The sequence below is a fragment of the Spea bombifrons genome, chromosome 13 (assembly GCF_027358695.1).
Source record: "Spea bombifrons isolate aSpeBom1 chromosome 13, aSpeBom1.2.pri, whole genome shotgun sequence".
Lineage (NCBI taxonomy): Eukaryota > Metazoa > Chordata > Amphibia > Anura > Pelobatidae > Spea > Spea bombifrons.
The window spans coordinates 23,703,479-23,725,490 of record NC_071099.1 but is presented as its reverse complement, the minus strand read 5'-3'; the positions used below and the strand labels follow the sequence as shown (position 1 = coordinate 23,725,490).

At 40.2% G+C, this 22,012-nt stretch overlaps 1 protein-coding gene across 1 annotated transcript in view; it reads right to left on the bottom strand.

Moving 5' to 3' along the window:
- CA10 (carbonic anhydrase 10) overlaps window positions 1-12,977 on the bottom strand; it is a 35,312-nt gene extending 22,335 nt beyond the window's left edge. The window contains exon 1 of the mRNA XM_053453423.1: window positions 12,809-12,977. Coding sequence (XP_053309398.1) covers window positions 12,809-12,869 — 61 coding nt within the window. The 5' untranslated portion in view covers window positions 12,870-12,977. The remainder of the gene's footprint in view (window positions 1-12,808) is intronic.
- Between the last annotated feature and the right edge of the window lie 9,035 nt (window positions 12,978-22,012).

The following is a 22,012-nucleotide window of genomic DNA, read 5'->3' as shown; positions in this document are numbered from 1 at the left end:
TTGTATACGCGTATTGCGTAGATGTCCCCCGCCGGCGCCCCGCAAGACACCCGGGAGTCTGCTCCGGTAAGTCTTGGGGGCAGAGGTAAAACGCATCGTGTGGACGGTCACCGGCTGCCGGTGACCATCCAGACGATGCGCTTAGACAACCTCCCCTGCAGGCACCCCCCCCGTGGAAAGTGCTGGCAGGGGAGGCTGTCTTAGCGTATCAGAGAGTAGGATGCAGGTCCCCTGCACCGCTGCGGGGGATCTGCATCCTAACCCCGCGCCCGGGACTGCATGTCCCGGGCGTCGGGCACTAGACCCCGAATATAGGCCGCACCCCCACTTTAAAGTCTTAAAGTGGGGGAAAAAAGTGCGGCCTATATTCGAGCCAATACGGTATTTGCTAATGTTATACCATTTTTGAATGGCTATATATCGGCTTTCAGAGCCAGTTAAAATAAATAAATAAATAAAATGACAGGAAATCATTAAATCTGCAAATTTATCTCATTTTTAAAGTGTATCTTTCAAGTGCCTGACACCTTTATAAAGCACAAGATAAGCCTAAGGATAACAAAGCTGTTAGCTTTTAACGCTATAATTGACACTTTATTAGAACGCATGAGAAATGTTTATGAAATGGTAATCTTTTTAGAGACGGTAATGCTTTTATTTTTTTTTTTTTCGGTATCAGTGAATCCATCTTTACGGCGATACAAAGCCACAATATCCAATGTTTTCCATTGTTTTTTGTTTATAGGGCCTTGTGTCTATCCCTCTAAATGATTTATCTCTTTGTAACAGTATCATTCTGGCAATATTCCCCTCTCCTCTCTGATATCGGACCCACTGTTGATCCATGCCCTCATTGTGTCCTCACCAAAACATGGAATCAATGTGGTCATAGTCACTTATCCACCAACGTTCTTATGCAGTTTTACGTTGAGTACTATGGAATCTACTGGTTCTCTATAAATTACCTAACCTAATAAAGTTGATACATTTTTAGGGCCAACATAGAAAAAGTAGATCTCTGAGGACCTGCAAGCTTCGATGCTTCGATCATCTTCTTCTGTATTGACCAATATATGGCATTACCTTCAACTGTCTTGTACTGATACAACTATCTAGAGGTTAGCTCAGTAGGGTTATGCCAAGCAGAGAACTTGGTTCTATGTAGGGTCAACCTAGGAGGTCTGATGGACATTATTGTCCTTCCCTGTAGACCAGCTAGAGATTTCTGTGTGCTCCGCAACATGCATCAGACCTTACTACACATGGAACGGCAGTGAGCACTCATGGAACCTAAGCCTCCACATCACACAACTTGGAACCCTTTGGCTTGGACAATGAGGCCCGGAACGTAGGTATCCCGGCCAGATTAGCTGCAGTTCTCTAACATATTTCAAGAGACCTTAAGTGGTTGACACAACTCATAAAAACTGCTGAACTGGGAACATTCGAAGTTGACCATTTCTGCTGCCGTCTTCACTACTGATGGCAACAAAACCACAGCATTTGTTGGAACTTCTGTATTGGGTTGGTGGACAAGCAAACCCATATAGTTTATACCCCTAAGGGTAGTACTAGGAAAACCCAAGCAGATAAAGCAAGTGCAACTCAACCTGGTGTGTTGGTTCTCAAGTCGCTTTGGGTTTTTGCTGACGCACCCAATCAGCGGGCTTTTGAAATTCACGTCTTTTCATGTACATTAATTAAGTATAACAAGCACAATCTAATTAATAGTTGTGTCAAGAAAAACGGCACCACTTCTAGCACTTATACTATCAAATGTTAGTAATATGTGCCCTTTCCCGGTTTCATTTTATTGACTCAAAGCTAATTTCTTTAGTGGGAGATACATTCAGGTTTACATAAATATCCTTCGATATTGGACGGGACAAGCTGCCAATATCCATTACCGCACTTGTAATACACAAGCAAACAGAAAGTGCACTCGGAAAATAAGTTAATATTGATTTACAAAAGTGATTTGCCATGTAATTGGTATTGTAATTAGTCATTTTTATGAGATCGGAACTCTGAACTAAAGATGACATCATATTAATCAATGGGGGGATTTAAAACCGACTATTTGGAAATGTTTCAGCAGTATGTACAATATAGGTATATAAATACATTTCTTACTTTAGAATACATTTTATATTTATATAATATATAATATATATATATAATATATATTATATATATAATATATATATATAATATATATATATATATATAATATATATTATATATATCATATATATATATATAATATTAATAATATATAATATATATATTATATATTATATATATTATTTATTATATATATTATATATATATAATATATATAATATATAATATATATTATTTCATATTCTTCTATCCAGAAGGGGGGAAAATAATAATGAAATATATCGAGAATATAAAAAAAATTAAGTATATTTTAAGATGGAGGCCATGATTAAGAATATTTTAATACTCGCTTCTATCCAAATCCCCTTTTTATTTAAGGTTTCTCCATGTGGAGAATGTATTTCTTTGGCATTTTAAATAGTCGGACCAACCCAAGGTATCTCTAGATGTATTGATCAGATCTATAGCTATACTGTATACATAATACATAAGGTTAGATACAGCTGACGCAATGAATTTTACAGGAAATATAGAATATTCCTCAAAGACTAATTTATTTAAACATTTATAAAACGATTTCAAGAAATAATAAAACTAAATAACTAAAATAAAAAAGTCAATGTAGATTCTTTTTTTACATTTTTTTTAAAAAATGTAACAGATTTCTAAATTTTGACATTTATCGGAAACATTGATTCCAATGCCATCTGGTCTCTAGTTATTTGAGGAGTGGTAAGGAGATAAAATAGGTAACTTTCGAGGACAGATCATGATTATTCATGATTTATTAGTCTGGTCACCTAGAGACTGGGTTTCCAGAGTTGGAGTCTCAAGACAAAAATGTAAAGATAGGAACAGGAAGTGATGTCACAATTACACTTAAAGAATATATATATATAAAAATAACTCATCACATTGGATTGAGCCTTTATAAGGTGTTAGGGTGTGTGTGTGTGTGGAAATGTGTATCTTTGTTTCTTGCCAAAAATAACGGGATTAAATAAAGTTCAAGACGGACGGAATTACAAAGGGTATGATTTAACAGTTCTGCTTTACATAAAGTGTAGTGGATACCTGGAACAGACTTTCAGTGCAGGAAAATACACTAAAGAATGATTAAACAAAAAGTAATAAAAAAATGCTAGACTAGATGGGCAGGTTGCATCTTCCATGCTCTTACAATCTATATTTTAATCAATGTAAATGTTTGAATTGAAAAAATACAGAAAAATGTTAAAATAATTAAAGAAATGCAGTGCCGTCTGAACGAGGCGTTCAATGATTATTGCTAGGCTACCATGTTTGAGTCGAGCTGAATGACTAGGCTTAGGATACCAACGTGTGGATATTATAATTCATTTCACGGCTGGCTGCACTTACATTCAGATCAACACTTTCCACCGGAGATGATTTTTTATACAAATATTGGAATGGTCGAAAGGCTTTCCTTGTTATCAAAGCAAAAAGGCCAGAACGAGCAACCTTTTTCAGATTATTGTAAAAAAAAAAAAACATTTGAGCAATGTTACGGATGAATACAAACTTTTACTGTTTTGGTCAATGTGGTTGGAGGATCATTTCAAAAATTCTTATTTTTTTTGCGTCCCAAATTCACAACCTTGTAATTATCTTAGTGGAATCTCCTCCTCGGCCCGCTAGACCTAGAAAAGTAGCCCAGCGCATCGCACAGAAGCATCGTAGCGGCAGAATTAACAAAAAGGGGCGCGCTCGTCAAATCGAGTGTCTCCAAATACCGTTATATGGCGACGGAAAAGAAAGTGCAAAAAAAAAAAAAAAAAGTTCTAGGGAGTTTCCAATTTTTACTTCAAAAGGAGGAAAAAAAATTCCTTCTTGACTACAAAGGGAATTTTCTTTTCTCCTTGATCAATATTCAGGCTGCATTTATACGACTTCATTACAACTCATGTAATCTCGGCGGAAAAGTATCTAGTCCTTGTTTGAAGATATTTAACTGTATCCATCAGTACGGCCATATTTCCCAGGGAACTCTATCTTGTTGTAAACCATCAGAAATCATCTTTCTTAATACTTTCATAAATGACATTATTTGAATTTAATATATATATTTATATATATATATATAAATATATAAAAATATAAATATATATATATATATATAGTATTAATATAATACTATATTATATATTAATACTATATATATATATATATAATACTATATTATATATTAAATGAAATATACTTACATATATTATACATAAAAATTGTTATTTAAATGAAATATATATTTATTTAATATAATATATATTTATTTAATATAATATATAATATCGTATTAGTTGCCTTATTAATAATATTTATATAAAGAGATAAATATCCAAACAACATAAAAGAGAAACCTATTGAACACCAAACCTACTAATACTACAAATGGGGCGGCTCTGGGTTTTTTGGGGGCCCTAACTAAGAAATACACCATTTATCGGCATAAATGTTTTTTTAAAGAAAACGATGACGTGATGAACAATCAGTCAAATGCTCTATTTTTTTTAAGGTTCATTAGGCTGACGGTTTGGCCGTAACGGCCTTGATGAAGGTTGCTATGGCAGAAACGTTGGTCTAATAAACCTTATCTTAATTAGAACGCGCATGGGGTAATTTAATGCAATATTTAATGTTATTGGATCATAGGGAGCAATACTAGAATGGCAGCATCTCGTTTTTTCAATTTTCTTTTTTCAATTTTCTTTTTATCAATTTTCTTTTTAGTCTTTTTCCTTTTTTTTTGTTGATGTGTATCTGCCTACACTTCTCTTTGTATATTTGCCGAGAATTCCATAGGTCTCTTCCCTATAGACCATCCCGGTCCGCTGTATAGTAGCGCCAACCCCAATGGCGCGCCACTTCTACAGAGAGCTATCGCCATCGTGCCAGCATCACGGAATGCCGCCCATGTATTATGCAAGCAGATTACACGCACGTAAACTGTTTTATGGCGGTGTTACATTTTGGAGGCGTATTTAATGTATCCTCTCGAGGCGTTATTAAAGAACGTTCAATATGCATGGAACGCGGCATCAGACAGCGCGGCGTTTCCCAATGTTTTATTGGTAGAGTCAATTTAAGGGAACTGGAAAGCTTAATGGATTAGTCAAAACAGGCCATTAATCTCCGCATCCTCGTTTTTAATCCGGCAATGACCAAAGTGATTGGAAATCATTTTCATCTCATGACCGGAGAAGCCTCTAAGCAGGGCTGTAATTTATAAGGAGTTAGTAAACCATGGTTGCGGTTATGGTTTAATGTCAAACCCCCCCCCAAGGAGAAATCTCTCCGCCGCCGTCTATTACCTTGAAAGGAGACATTTAGTAATACTCGTCAGAGGAAGTTCAACAAGAACGGCTAAATGTGCTGGAGTAACAAATCTATACAAATCTGGAGAGTTAAGACAACAAAATTGGATAGAAAAGATGTAAACTTACAAAATTAGCATTATTGTTTATAATATGTATTTGGAATCAATTTCATATATTCATTTATACAAATACACACATACGCGCGCACACACACACACACACACACACATTCAAACGTTTGGGGTCACTTAGGAATTGTCCTTGTTTTTGAAAGAAAAGCAAATTTTCTCCATTAAAATAACATGAAATGGATCAGAAATCCAGCGCAGACGGGGTTAATGTTGTAAATGACTATTATAGCTGGAAACAGCTGATTTTTAATGGAATCTCTTCATAGGCGTACAGAGGCCCTTTATTACCCCATCACACCTTTGTCACTCCCATCACTCCTGTGTTCCAATGGCCCTTTATCACTCCCATCACTCCTGTGTTCCAATGGCCCTTTATCACTCCCATCACTCCTGTGTTCCAACGGCCCTTTATCACTCCCATCACTCCTGTGTTCCAATGGCTCTTTATCCCTCCCATCACTCCTGTGTTCCAATGGCCCTTTATCACTCCCATCACTCCTGTGTTCCAATGGCTCTTTATCCCTCCCATCACTCCTGTGTTCCAATGGCCCTTTATCACTCCCATCACTTCTGTGTTCCAATGGCCCTTTATCACTCTCATCACTCCTGTGTTCCAATGGCCCTTTATCATTCCCATCACTCCTGTGTTCCAATGGCCCTGAGCTCCCAGAAAAGAGGGGCATCAGGGAACGAAAAAAGGGCATCAGGGATTTGGGGCAGAAAGAATCTTTAGCAAGATTCCCCTTTTGCCATCCAATGAGAAGTAAGATAACGTGTTGCGGCAGCGCATGCACATATGATCATGTGCCTTTTTATTTACTTTAAAAATGTTAATATTTGGAAGTCACCCTTGTTTTTCTTGGAATTTCTTTCTTTAATCCACATTCCGTCACATCCTATAGGTTAAGTGATGCGTCAAGTGATTATTTTTGTCTTCTTCTGTATGCAGCCTTAAAACAAATATTGTAAAATATGTTCATTTTCCTGGAAGAATTCCAGTAAAGAAAAAAAAAACAAAACATTTTTTAATCACCTGTAATCATGATTTCCTTCCTGGTAAAAAGGCAGAGATTCTGAGAATAAGAACATCATTTTTCACACTACACCCACCAGCTGTTACTTGGCGGAATAATTAAAGTCTTTTAATACCTTAAAGGAGCAGGAATACCTTTATAGAACAGATTTCATATATATATATATATATTTATATCCATTATCGGGGTATAAGAGGGGCATCAGCAGAGGAAAGAGGGACTAAGCCTCCTAAAGAGGGGCACTTCGGATGTGTGTATTGGGGTAAAAAATGATCCTAATTAAAAAATAGCTGGTTAGTGGGGTATGGAATAAAGACTCAAATACAGAGACCTCTACTGCATGGATAGTGAAATAATAAGGGGCAGCAGTGAGAGAGAGACATGGATGGTGGGAAAGGGGATGAGAAGAGGTATGTGTGTAGTGTTAGGGTGAGTGTGTGTGATATATGTATATTGTTACAGTGTATATGTGTGTATAACGTTAGAGTCAGTGTGTGTTAGTGTATGGTGTTGGATATGTGCGTATATGTGTAGGTTGTTTGAATGTGTGTGCAAGTGTATTAGAGCGTGGTATTAGCGTGTGTGAGTATAGTGTTGTGTGTGTTTTACTGTATGGTGTTAGCGTGTGTGAGAGTATAGTGTTGTGTGTGTTTTACTGTATGGTATAAGCGTGGGTATCTTTGTCAGCATATGGTGTTAAAGTTGGTGTTACTGTATGGTGTTAGCGTACGTGACCATCTTTCAGTGTGTGGTGTTAGAGTGTGTAAGTGTATGTTAGTGTTTAATGTTTAATGAGTGTGAGTGTATGGTTTCAGAATATCAGGGGTGAACCCGGGGTTAGTGGTGCAAGGGAGAGAGGGGAAGCAGGATAAAGTCTAATATATAAATATATGTGTGTGTTGTGTATGGTGTTAGAGTAAGTTTGCGTGTTAGTATGTGTGCGCGTTCAAAGACTTCTTTTTGTATAGCACAACCTACCAGCACCTGCTTTCGTGTCACATGACAGTTGACTGTCCCCGAAGAAGTGAATGAATGAGGCAAATTTTTACTTGATTAAATTACTATCTCTAGGGAAGAATTGGGCGTTCATCGGGACTGGGGATGATTTCATTTAGCAGTTTCTTACATAAGTGTTAGCGTGGGGGGGTTGGGACCAGGAATGAGATTAAAAGGGAATGAAGCAGAGTTTTTAAAGCTTTTTTTTTCTAATCTGTTAAATTTATATTCATTTCACGCATTAGTAGATCCAGGTGCCTAACCCTAGGATATTCCTGACTTTCTCATTACGGGCAACATTAACCTATGGAAGATCCTTGGCTCGCATCTCATTTATATGCATTTCAAACAGCTCGGCCACCTTTAACATATAATTAGATTTAATTCATTAAAGGGGGTGATCAAAATCCTCAAGGTGATATCAAAAGCCCACATTTTATCGTTATCCTTAAATATATGAAAAGTCATTTACAGGTTAAAATACGTAGATGGCATCGGCCTAAAAAAAAATGTCAACAAGGAAGGCTAAGATTTCGTTAATTTAACTTACTTAATACTACTAATGCTTTGTCTTCTTTTGGGATGCCCATCCCCCTCCCCCCCCGATTATCCAAATCCCCCCGCAGAGTCGCAATTAAACGAATTGACTGTCCAGTACTCATTAACGTCGGCAAAACCCAAGGCTTGGCACGTCGCCTGCGTCTAAACAATTCAAACACTGAAACGCAAAACACTACCCCCCCCTTTTTAGGTGGAGAAGAGAGAATTTTGGTAAAACTCCAGAAAAGTGGATTTCAAGCAGCATGAACCGGAACGCTGATATCCCATAAATGTATTTCACAAAGTTTAATGTACGTTGGTCAGTCAATCTACTTCCCTGTTACCCAATGTGTGTTCAATTTAGGTCCCCTAACGTGACGCCTGTTCCTTCAGGAAGGTTCCGTGGTTTGGATGTTTCCTTTTTACATTCCTGAAACAATGATTGTTGACGTAGCGCCAATTCTGATCGACCACCACATCGAGTGTATACGCTGCTTACTAATCAACTGGCACATCTATGTCTGGGGAAAAGGAAGCGGCATATTCAGTAACTACAAACCACAGGGCCCTGGAGCGAAAACTGCTCCTCCCCCCAACAGCTGGTATGTGCCATCATTGCCCCCAAGCAACTTGACTGTGCCTTCTTTGTCCCTTACCCCCTTTCCAACATACACTCTGGCACATACACAGACTTACTCATACTCACTAACACATACATTCACACACACAATTACACATCTCTGCTCATACACACATGTAGACATCCATGCTCACACACACACAATTAAACAACCATGCTCACACTCGGTACGAGGAGACAGAAACAAGGGGTGTATTTATCTTTAACTCTGCCCAAGGCCTAACCCAGGGGAGCGCCAACTGCTACCCCCCTCCGTGCCACTGAACTTACTGCTGAGCGACATAATGACATCATATCCTGGCACACTGCCTTTTAAGGACATACAGGGGCGGGCAGAAGTAAGCCATGGAGGCCAGGCAGTCCTATTAATGGGCTGGTTTGGGAGATCAGTGCTCTTTTACCCAGTCCATTGAGCGATGGCGCTACAGCCTGATCACCCAATAGGACGACTGGTTCCCTGTTATGCGGTCATAATACGCCACTGGATATTCTAGCGCACCAATACAGCTACAAAAGAACAAACGAAATAACCTCACAGTACATACTTTCTTCCAATACACGTTCAAAACCATTCATTAATCATAGGAAGGCATCATTAAATGTAAGGTCGGAGACCCCTGCATCTGCACTTGTTATATCCGCATAGACTTCTCGAAATCAGTGGTCCATTGTATCACGGCTCGTGAGAAAGTATCCAGTTCACACAGACGCTGTAAATTAAGTCACCGGGGCGTACGCAGATATGGCGTGTATCTCTATAGCTCAACTGTCGATCATCCACATATTACATTAAATGACTTTAAATAAGATGAAACGGGTCTTTGAACGTTTTGGGACTCCAGGCATAGACTCTATAAACCAGCACATCATCGGCCTTGGCCAAGATCAATGTGAACTAGGGCTTTGTCATTAAGGGGTTAAAATGTTCTTTGATGTTTTTAAGTTGATATTCAGTGGGTCCAGTATCCAATGATATCCAAAGAGACCCAGGTATCAGGGGACAGTCTTTATTTGGGACCTAGTAGTAGCCAATGAGAGGGCAGGGTACTTTCAGCATGGTAAGCCTGAAAAAAAGTCAGGGGTTGACTAACACAGGGGAAGTGGGGCAATTCCTCCCCAGTCTGGTCCTGATTCTCCAAAGAGGGAGTGTATGTGTTAGAGTGAGTGTGCGTGTTATTTATGGTGGACTTTGCGTAGCCCAAGCCAGAAGGTGCCAGCCCTACCGTGCAAAAGGCCTAGTTAATGAATATAGTATCCCAAACCATGCTTGACTGACAGCGCTCCCAACACTTCTTTTTACCAGAATTACCTTTTTTTGTTGCCCTTTTGGCCAAATATTCTGGGCTTTTCAAGGCCCAGAAAGTGTGAAAAAACCACTCACTGTTGGGCCATACCATTATAGATGCAAATATTTTAGGCAAAATGGTGGGTTCCTTGGGCTAACCAGTAGAGAAAAAAAATCTATCTTCCCAAATTTCTCAACTGGATTACAAATATTAAAAATTCTGAAGTTCTGATCTTATTACAGGCTCATCAGATCTGTGCAATGGGCCCAGCTAGAAACAAAATGTGCCATTGAGGTTGACCAGTGTTAAATTGGATTATACATGGGCCAGGGTTGTCACACAAATCAGCCTCTGGTACTTTCCTTGGGTCTTGTGAAGCCAGATTGTGAAACACGTGGCCCCCATAATGGAGGCATGATGCTCAACACTTGAGTTACTAAGTTACCTAAATTACTAAAATTCCATTGGCTTCCCCCAGAATTCATTCCCGCGTCACATACAAAGTGGAGTAAGAGGCTTATGGCGTGAAACGTTTTTATTGATGAGTATACGGTACGTTTAAATAACCAGCTAAGGACTCGTGGATCGTGTCCCTCGTTAGCGAAGAGCTGCTCTATGTGCCATTGTAAGGCTTCCTGCTCCCTGGAATTATAAGACTCGCTGCAAGTAAAAAACAAGCAAATATATTTTCTAAAAAAAAATAAATAATAATAACAATAAAATTATATATATATATATGCTGAAACATATATGAAACCTGAGTCCAGAGCACCGGCACACGGGCAGAATGCTAAACGCATAAAACCTTCGGGAATTCTGAACGGGCAACAGTAATAGAATGAGGATATTTTATCTTCATGTTCTATAGATCCATTGGGGGAGTGGAAGTATTGGATGTACACCCATAGAGCCATTTTGGTGCAAAGTGCTAAAAGGGAAGCAATCACCATAGCAACCATAGTTTTTGCCAGCAGGTTAGACCCCATTCAGACCATTTGGTCTCCTCTTTTTCCTGCTGTAAAGACTCAGACCTTAATCAGTCGTTGGTCTTGCCTTAGATTCAGGAGCTGTATGTCTATCCCATGCATGTTTAAATTCCCTCACCCTACCACTGGGAGGCTGTTCCATTTATCTACTACCCTTAAAAACTCCTTATATTTCATCTAAGCCTCCGACCCTCCAGTTTTGGGTGGAATACTTGAGCTGATGGCTTCGCTTTTCCTCCAACTTGCACCGGAACGTCTCTCCGTTCATAACCCACCATGGCCAAGACAAAGTCAAATGATTTGAAATGATATTGAAAAGGATTCTTGGTTACATATTCTTGGGTTGTGGTTTCCATCCGAAATGCAAGATATTAAAGCATCTCCCTCATCATCTGTCCCTACTCTCCTGAAGTCATTGAGATGCAATAGATTTTGGTTCAAACACAAGATTAAAACCCTAAAATCCGTAGGTTTTTCATACAGGCTGCCTTGCGTTACATATCCTTGATAAAAGTGCATTAAAATGATTGAAAACAGTGTTTTTTGATGATGTTCCATGGGTTTAAAGGAAGAAAATCTCCATCCATAATCCATTCCTTTTTAGAATCCCATACACAATTCACTGCAGTCAAATACCCCCTGGCACTGAGCGTCACTGTATGAAAAGGAACATCTCCAGATAGTACTTATCCTCCATTCTGGACCAGCTCCAAATCCTCAATATTCTATAATCCTGTCCTGGTTCCTAAACTTACACCCTTTGTATTGTGGGAGTTGTAGTTTAGGGACCTTCACTTAGGCTGGAGTCTAGCTGGGGGGGGGGGGGTAGATGCAGTCATTGACTGCAAGTCCAGCTGCTGAGGACTACGACTCCCATCATGGATGACCAAGCCTGGTGTGACTTCTGTGTCCAGAGCAGCCAGGACATGTGAAAATTCCCTATTACCGAACAAATTTCTTGGATTCACAAAAAAAAAGACGAATAACATAAATTCCAACGAATTAGACTTAACCCTTTATGTTAAAATAACCACATTCTTTAGGGAAATGGTTAATGGATCTAGAAGTATGAGTATTGCACACATCTCCTGTTCAGCATCATAGCTTGGTTGTAGTTCATTATATACAAATATTTAGTAATAACCCTGATGCAGCAACCAAACACAAAAACTGTTACAAAAAAAAACAAAAAACAGTGGATACATTTTAGAAAAAAAGAATAACAATTAAGAAGTTTCAGAAAGCAACACAAACCATTTCTATAACACATTCCCCTGCAATAGGTTCGTGGATGGTGAGACTGATTAACACTGACATTCTTTGCCTGAAAGAGTGCCACCCTACCAGCATCTGAAGGGTTAAAACAGACCAGTGTATAAAACAACAATTTTAATATATAGGAGCCTGGTTGTAGGTATAATGCAGATATTAATGATCGTCAAGGCAGACCAGGCTGCCACCCTCTTGGTTTATAATACAGCAGAATAAGTGTGTGTGTGTGTGTGTGTGTATTAAATATATGAAGTTATATTTGAGGCATATTAGCCCACTTTCATCAAAGCCCCTCCATAGCACATAAACCTTATAAATAACAAGCAACCACAGGCTCATCTGCTGATATGGACTCCAAACTCCCATGACCATAAGCCAGCCAAGTGGCAGTCCACAGCAGCTCAGTGCAGATATCAGTACAACAGGGTAAAATGAAGAAACAAGAAAAAAGGGGGCAACCATACCTGACATGCAGACAATGAAATTGGCTTGCAGGACCAATATAACCTCCCAAACAATTTCCATTCTAAAAATATCATTCCAGCTTCATTAACTCAGAGGAAGTAGAAAATATCACACTTTCCAGGGCTTCTGCCTGCTTCCCATACTGGTGGAAGGTATTTCCCAAATTTGCTTAAACATGTCCAAAAAAAGAAAAAAAAAATCCAGGAGGAAAAAAACAAATTGGTTAACTTGTATCCTTTTTCTCCATTAAAGGACAAACAGAGAAAATATCCAGTCGTAAAGATTCTTTAAGCCACAGAATATAGTGCAGGGTGATATAGAAACCTCCTAGCAGGTTATCCTTGTAGTCTGCTCCCAATAGATGCACAAAAAGAGATCAAACCCTATTTTATCCATTTAAGCTGATTCTTTCCAAAAAAAAAAGGGATATCCATAGATGGACTTTTCTGTTTCAAGAAAAACAAAGACAAATAAAAATAAGATAATTATAAGTCCCATAAAGCAGAGATAGAATAAAGACACCCCAAAATATGTAATAATGTGATGCTATGTGACTAGCTGCTGGGAGAAAGCGAAGATAATCCATAGGTGCATTGCAGTTCCACCGGTGGCCAGTAGGGGTCACTATAACACAAGGCAGCTTTATACCTGGTCCCCCATTTCTATAAGGTTCTTCCTATAGAATCCAGGTGCTCAGTTCAGATACTTCTCTATTTTCTATAAGAGCTATTAGGGCTTTCAATGAGATACTTGCCGTAAAATACAGATATAGCAGACCATTTATAGGGATGGTCAGATTAGTTTTTAATAGAAACCCAAATGAAGGTATTTTCATTTATTACTTAAGGATTAAAGGGGGAGAAAAAACAGGAGGGGATGGATTTCAAGGGGGTTATTAGTGGGGAGCCAGTCCTGTTTATTGCATGCAATGAGATGGGAATTTACCAAGGCTGTAGAGACATCCTAATGGACCCGGAGTATGAAGGATGGAGAAGGCTCTTACTCACCAGACCTGCTCCTGATTGCCCTGGCCAGCAGGCACTCCCCTCTGCTCCCAGTTGAAGGTGGTCTCCTGAAGCTGGCTGGTTAGTGGTGGTGGGGAGTGCTGTGGGGCAGGGGGAGGGGGTCTCACTTTTGAGATGAGTGTGTAGCTGGAGGCAGCTCCTCTTGTCCATGAGCAGCTCAGAGGGAATGTGGAGTGCGAGCTCCCTGCTCATGCGCGGCAGTCCTTACACTGGAGCTCTCCGGCTGGGGAGGGAGCGCCCGGCTGCAGGTGAGGAGAGCGATGGGGGCGCCACAGGTCACATTCCAGCACTCACCGGGCACACAGCCCCCCTGTAGCGCTAAACAGCGAGTACGACCTCAGTATAGCGCTGCATTCACTGTCACTTAATAGCGCACGGCACTCACATCCAAAAGCCACGCAATAGCGCACATTAACTGGCAAAAATAGCGCTAGGTAGACTGCTTTTAAATAGCGCTCCAAACCAATAGCGCTAAATGTACAGCATCTCGGTAGCGCTAAATACGCGGTCGCTTTTTAGCGCTCAGTAGTCAGTCAGTAGCGCTCTTTTGCTGATAAGTTATAGCACTGTGTACTGCGTACATTCATACCGATAATGTGCGGATAGCGCCTTATTTACAGACACCCGACAGCGCTGCGATCAGTGTCATATAATAGCTCTTCTACAAGCACTCCGAGCCAGACCATAAACTAGCACTCAATCCACTGTCAAGCGCTAAACTGGCGCTGAGTTCTGCCCGATGCCAGCCTCTATTCACTGCCGCAGCTCTGACAGCTACAATCAGCCCTCCTCCGAAGCTGCCCTTTACCACCCCCTCCGGGCACAGTCACCCTGAGCTGAAACTACCCCAAGTTACAGCCAGGCTAGAGCTCTACAATTACCTCCAGCCCCCAGAGCTGCACATCTTAACCCTTCAATCACCAGACCTGTGCCTTGTTGCACTGGATCTAAATGCATTGCCTCCTCTACAAACTTGTCATCCAAAGCAATTGCCCTCACTCCAAAATGCCACCTCCTCTGCATTCCTCCCCTGGGGCAGTTGCCCTGGCTTCAATTCCAGATCTGCCCCGCACAAAGTCCATCCTCCACCTGCTTTGTGTTGCTCTTCACCCTCTCTGGCCTGGAGCTCCCCATCAGTGTATTCACTGGACCTGCACTCCCCCCCCATCCACTGCATCACTGGGATTTCGCATGCAGACTAACTGGTATCTAATGGAAAAAAAGTCACCCCCCCCAAAGACCCAGTATGTCTTAAGATGACTTAAGACTTTATATTAAGTCTTACTCTACTCACAAAGTGTTAATGGAATGTTTCTAAACACCATTGTTACATTGTTACTATTTATACCATATACATTGTTTATTTATTTAATATGTAGCAAAATATTATTTTTTCCCCATTTTTTCCTTGTAATATAGGCCTCTATTCTTTGCTCAATAATGAAAAACCTCACCCTTGAAATTAAAATTTTTAATGTGCACAGAAACTCAATTTAATGTTCATTTTAACTTTTTTTTGTTGCAGATATGTTATCTACTCATTAACCGTTTAGTTTTTCATCCTCCAGACATTAAGTCATTTAGTTACAAGGATAATTACTCTAAAAAGGATGATATGTGGAAAAAAAGAGAGAGTAATTAGAAGCTGCTTCTTAAAACATACAGATTTTAGTCCCGTGACATCATAGAAAGATAGAATTTTCTGTTCAGCCCCATCTGGTCTGCCCGTTTCTCCCGCTGTAAAGACTCAAACCTCAATCAGTCGTTGGTTTTGTCTTAGATTTAGGAACCAAATGTCTATCCCATGCATGTTTCCATTCCTTTGCTGTATAACCCTCTACCACTGCTGCTAGGAGGCTGTTCCATGTATCTACCACCCTCCCGGTAAAGAACAGGGCCAGACAAGCTCTTCCTGCTGATGCTCACTGCTCTTGATAAAGAAGAGGAGCTGAAATCAGTCTTATACATATATAACAGGCTTTAATATATCAGCAGCAATGATTACAGCCATTAGAAGGAGTAGTACGTGCTTTCAAGCTTTACCCTGCAGAGGGGTCTGTTTAGCAGATGCTGCGTCTGGATGGATCACACGCCGCAGGTAATGATCTCAATCCACTCATTCTCTTCTTACAAACCCATTTACTATGTGGAGCTGCACCTACTGTTTGAAGATGGGATCCTTAAATTTAATTAAGTCTCCTTCCAACTGATGATTTGTTTAAAGCTCTAACAGTCATAGATAATGAAACAGTTTATTTGAACGTGTTGTAACGGCATCATCTTCTTCCTGACCCAAATCCTCTTTAGTTCTATACACTAAATAAACCCCATGCATTTGTGTTTATAGGTTAAAATAAGCAATATTTTGCAATTCCAAACTCACATCCGGGTCTATTCATTAAGAAGTCAAGTGGTCAAACAAGTAAAGGGTTAACCTGACTGTGCAGACTGCATTTCAGTCTCATGCAAAAATAACTCTAAAAAATTAACTGACCTGCGTGCCGTTTGTCATGGGTTGCTTGTGCCTAAAACTTAAAATTTTGTGAGTTACAGGCGAGGGAATGTGAGTTCAATGTGAATGCGCATGTCCTCATCTGTAACTCGCAAAATACCCCCCCAGACTATATTGAAATTTTTTTATAAATATTTTCTTTTTTTTAAAAATGGAGGTGCTAAACCAATGATGACTTTGACTTCCCCTTCCCTCACCCTGTGTGTTGTGAGGTGGATATGTTACTAATACCCTTCTAGTTGTATATGTCCCTTCATACACCTGTCTCCTGCATCACCTGCTAATGGGGATGAGGGGGTTAATATATATATATATATATATATATATATATTGTGACAAACCCTATAGCATGAGGGCTATACATGTCACTTTTAGGGGTCCTAAGCACAGTCCTCTAGAGCAGGAACAGCAGGAACAGCAGCTTTGAACAAAACAGCACTTTATTTTAACCACTTAAACCCCAAAAACCAAATCATAAAAATAAAATCTAGCCCCCAATTGGAACCCTCTCTAACTTAACTATGCTGGTCCAGACTGACCAGCCTAATCACCCACTAACTCAACCTCCCAGCCAGATCCAGCTACGCCAGGCTCTGGAAAACCTCCCCCAGACAGCACACAAAATGTCCAGGCAGGTATTGCCTCACTTGGCTCAGGGATTGTCTTCTTCAGGGCCTCTCCTTGCCCTGGGAGCTCAGGGAACTTCCTCTTCCCTAACAGTCTCCCTGAGTATCAGGCTCCAGGGGTTTTTAATGTCCAGCACCTGTGCCTGATGCCGACCCCATAGGAATCCCGGACCGGATCCTGTGGACTTCTTGCCTCCTGGAAAACCCGGCATGGAATTTCCACAAAATGGGGAAATGGAGCATTGGCCCACCCTGTTCTCCAATTGCTCCAACCCAGGGACCCATATTTACAATCTGGATAGCACCTGTACCCAAATGCCACACTAAGCATCTCCCTGGGGTTTACACTGTCACAATATATATATATATATTATATATGCCTTAGGGGGGCATGGACTCCCATATGTGCTTCGCTTTCACCCCTATACCATACCCAGTGGGAGAGTAGCTCCACTTGGGTTGTTTGGATATCATTAAATCAGAGGAGAACATAAAGGGGTCATCGCCACACTGTGCCACCCTCACCTTGAGATTGGGGTAAAAACACTGAGATTCAGCCAAACCTTGAAATTTTACAGGTATTTGCAATAGCCTTGGTAAGTAAACTAAGATATCTTGGAACTTCCAGGCTCTGGCTCCCCGGAGCCCTTCCTCGTTGGGTTGCCCGATAATGTTGATGGGTGGGGCTAGGATTATTTGTGGGAGGGACTGACAATGTTTTGGGTGGCGCGAGCCCCAAACACTTAATATTTCTATAGGCGGTGGAAGAGCGAAATGGACCCTTCCAAGTGTAATATTAAGTCTACGAACACCTGATGAAGAACTTGGTGGCCACCATGTCTAGCTGTTTCACCCAAAGTTGAGCTGGAAACACAATCTATCAATAAAGTTACAGGATTCAAAATGATTTTGACGTGTCCCATAACTTAGAACCTGTTTTATGCCTTGAAGGTTATGGTTTCGGTCATACTCTTTGTTATTTTTCAATTATTATTATTTTTTTTAACGTATATTTTTGCGTCTTAAAACTTTATGAGTGTTCCAAATAACCTAAAACACACAAAGGGAATAATCGATGTCATAACTGTAAAAATACAAACGGCTTTTACTGATGAAACCGGAACAATCCAATAGCCGTAAAAAGAAAACGAGCAAAAATGTCATCCGACTTTGGACGGAACTTTCTGAGGACTAAATAAAGAGAAAAAGGTTGTTTTTCTGTTTGAATGGAGGGGTATTGAAGCCTATGCATTCTAACTCGAGTTGTGAAAGACTTGGGGGCTGGGGGCAATTAGGGCACATGGTCCTACTGGACCCCACCACTCTAAAGTAGCTACCCCATCTCACGTGGACTCACACTCACCCTCACATATTTTACCTTGTCTGGCACCTGCCTTTCCACTTTCTTAGGGGGTCGTGTTGGGGCGACACTGCTTGATGAATCTGGGCCGGCCCAGGGGGCAATTGGCACATGCCCCTGTTATTCAGGCCACCATTAGACTGATAAAGGAAGTTAACCCATTCCCGGCCAAACCCAGCCTTTGTGTAAAAGGAGAACCATTTTATTATTATTATTATTATTATGATGTTATTTCTTGTGCTTTCTGGGAGCTGATAGGTTCTCCGAGCCTTTGATCATGTTATTAAGAGAAGGGAGGGTAATTAAGGAGAGGGCATGAATTATTTAGATATGTTATGCCACAATTTGCCATAATAGTAATAATAATAATAATAATAAATAATAATAAATTATAATTCACTTTAAAAAAAAACTTTTTTCCTGTATCTATGTCAACAGCCTATCAGTGCCTGCTTTTATGTCACATGACAATTAAGCATTCCCAAAATTATGATCGATGCTATATTTTGCTTGACTATGGAAGTATTTCGGGGGAGGGTCATGGCCGTTCAAAAGTATTAGAAATCATGTTTTTTAAAAAGTGTAAAATTTAACATAGAATAGAGCTCTGGAAATAAAATATTTAGTATAGGGCTACACCCCCGAGCCCCTTTATTATCTTGGCTGAGAGTGGATCTAATGTGGATGGACCCCAAACAAGCCAGTTTCTTCGTATGTGAAGAATACTCTTTGCGCATGCTGTCTTTGACATACTTGACTTCACCGGCTGAATACCCCGTCTGAAAAGCAAATTACCATTAGAAATAATTGCATTAATTTCATCTGGTGTACGATATAAATCATATCTGTAACTCCGTGGGAGCTCAGCCTTGCAGGTCTTCATGTATTTTTCAGATGATCAGGCAGGCTTGTCTGATAGACCTGCTGGGGAGCCGGAAGATTAAAAGGCGGGCGCGTAAAACGGTTCTCGATGACTTTCTGCTGGTAAAATATGTGTTTTCCCATTAAGGAGTCCACAGAAACCGAGGAATTCTACAGCGGTCACATCCGTGTTTATTTATCAAGTGCTGGTTACGTCGTAACACCACACACCGGGCAGGAAAAAAAAAGACATATAAATGTAACAGCCGTACCTAGGACTATGGGGGGAAAAAACGCTCCCACCTTCGCTGAAAGTTGTAAAAACCTTTGAAAAACATTAAAAAATCTCTTTGTTGCTTGCTCTCTATCAAGTATACACTATGTGAACAAAAGTATTGGGACACCTGAAGCCAACAGTGGCTTTGATGACATCACATTCTTAATATATATACATTAATATGTCGTTGGTCGTTGTGAGGTAAGGCGCTGATGTTGGACGAGACGCCCGTCTCACAATCTCCGTTCCAGTTCACACCAAAGGTGGTCGATGGGGCTCTGTGCGGCCGGTCAAGTTCTTCTTCTTCAAGCTCATCCAGCCATGTCATTGTGGCTTCATACTGGAGTAGGGTCTTCCCCAAACTGTTCCTACAAAGTCTGAAGCAGATGATTTTCCTTCACTGGATGTAAGGGACCCAACCCCTGATTACAGGAATTAAGAGGCGCGTCCCAATAATTTTTGTCCATATATTGGCTCACAAAGCAAGGTCCATGGTTGGATGGGTTTGTGGTGGAGGAACTTGACCGGTCGCGCAGAGCCCCGACCTCAACCACATCGAACGCTTCGGAATGACCTGGAATGGAGACCACAAACGCTCTACTGGATGAATGGGCAAAAATTCCCACTTTTAAAAAAACCTCGTGGAAAGCCTTCCCAGAAGTGTGGAAGCTGTTATGGCGTCACCTCTACTACTTCCACTACACCTTTAATTCTAAAGACAAAGCACCCTCCACTACATTACATTTATTCCCTATTCTTATATACATGGAATAAAATTAGATTCTTTGGTCTTAAACTCATATTATATAAATTTAGTTTTTTTTTTTATATATATTTTCTGTGTTTGACGATTTGTGTTATATTGAGAATCCCTCCACAAATATCTAGAGACGTTTCTTCATCAGACAAGATCATACACTACAGAAGCCATTATCAATCTTTTTTGACATTCCGGTATCTGGGGCCTGCGTAAACGCATGGCTCATAATTAAAGGAAACAGAATCTTTTCTTTACAAAAAAAAAATCAAAAACTACAAATAGAAGCGCAACGAAAAGAAGAAAAAAAACAAAAAACTTCAGATGTTCAACTGAGACCAGGGAGGACTACGTGGCTTTTAATCTAAAGAAAGCAAAAAGTTAACATTCTACCTTAACGTACAAAAGAAAACAAACTTTACACGAGCAAACTTATTCTTTTCCGGTTTGATGAAATTCATAAATTTGTCTCGATTTTATCCGGAAATTTGCAAAAATGATTTAAAAATGGTGCAATTCTTGAAAGAGCTGCTCAGAATTGAAAATGTGAGTTATTGTATCCATTAGAAGGACACATTCTTCTTCTAAAACATGGTTGTCCAGCCTGAAGCCCAACAGCCAAGGATGCCTCAGTTCTTCTGAATGTCTCACAATGAAGACATGAATGACCCAAACATGGAAGGTGTCTTCTTTCCTCCATTGCTAACAGGTCCACCACCATGGAAGGTGTCTTCTTTCCTCCATTGCTAACAGGTCCACCACCATGGAACGTGTCTTCTTTCCTCCATTGCTAAGAGGTCCACCACCGTCCTAGATGAAGCTCACATCGACCCACCCATCAATATTTATTTTTTGCACTTTAAAAACCATATTAGGTATTTCTTAGACTTAAACAAGTATTTGGCTGGACCTGCTTGATGACCAAAACATGGAATGTATCTTCCTTCCTTCCTTCCTCCATTCCTAACAGGCCCACCACCATCCTAGCTGTAGCTCACATCGACCAACTCATCAATCTTTTACTTTTTACACTTTGAAAACCATTAAATATTTCTTAGACTTAAAGAAGTGTCTGGCTGGACCTGCTTGATGACCCAAACATGAAAGATATCTTCTTCCTCCATTGCTAACAGGCCCCCTACTGGCTTAGCTGAAGCTCAATTTATCCACCCATCAATCCACCTTTTTTGTTTACACCCTTAAAACCATATTAGATATTTCTTAGAAGTGTTTGGCTGGACCCAAACATGGAAGGTGTCTTTCTTCCTTCCTCCATTGCAAACAGGCCCACCATTATCCTAGCTGAAGCTCCCTCCAACCCACCCATCGATGTTTTCTTTCTTACACTTTCAAACCCATACTAAACATTTCTTAGACTTCAAGAAGTGTTTGGCTGGACCTGCTTTATGACCCAAACATGAAAGATGTCTTCTTCCTCCATTGCTAACAGGCCCCCTACTGCCCTAGCTAAAGCTCACATTACCCACCCATCGATATTTTCTTTTTTCTTAGACTTAAAGAAGTGTTTGGCTGGACCTGCTTGATGACCCAAACATGGAAGGTGTCTTCCTTCCTTCCTCCATTGCAAATAGGCCCACCATCATCCTACCCACCCATCCATCTTTTCTTTCTTACACTTTCAAACCCATATTAAACATTTCTTAGACTTATAGAAGTGTTTTGGCTGGCAGTCTACTTTATTTAGCTACTTGGATCTTCCTACTGAACGCTTAAAATGTCTTTCTGGTTGAATCTCGCAGAAAAATCTTTCATCCAAACATAGCT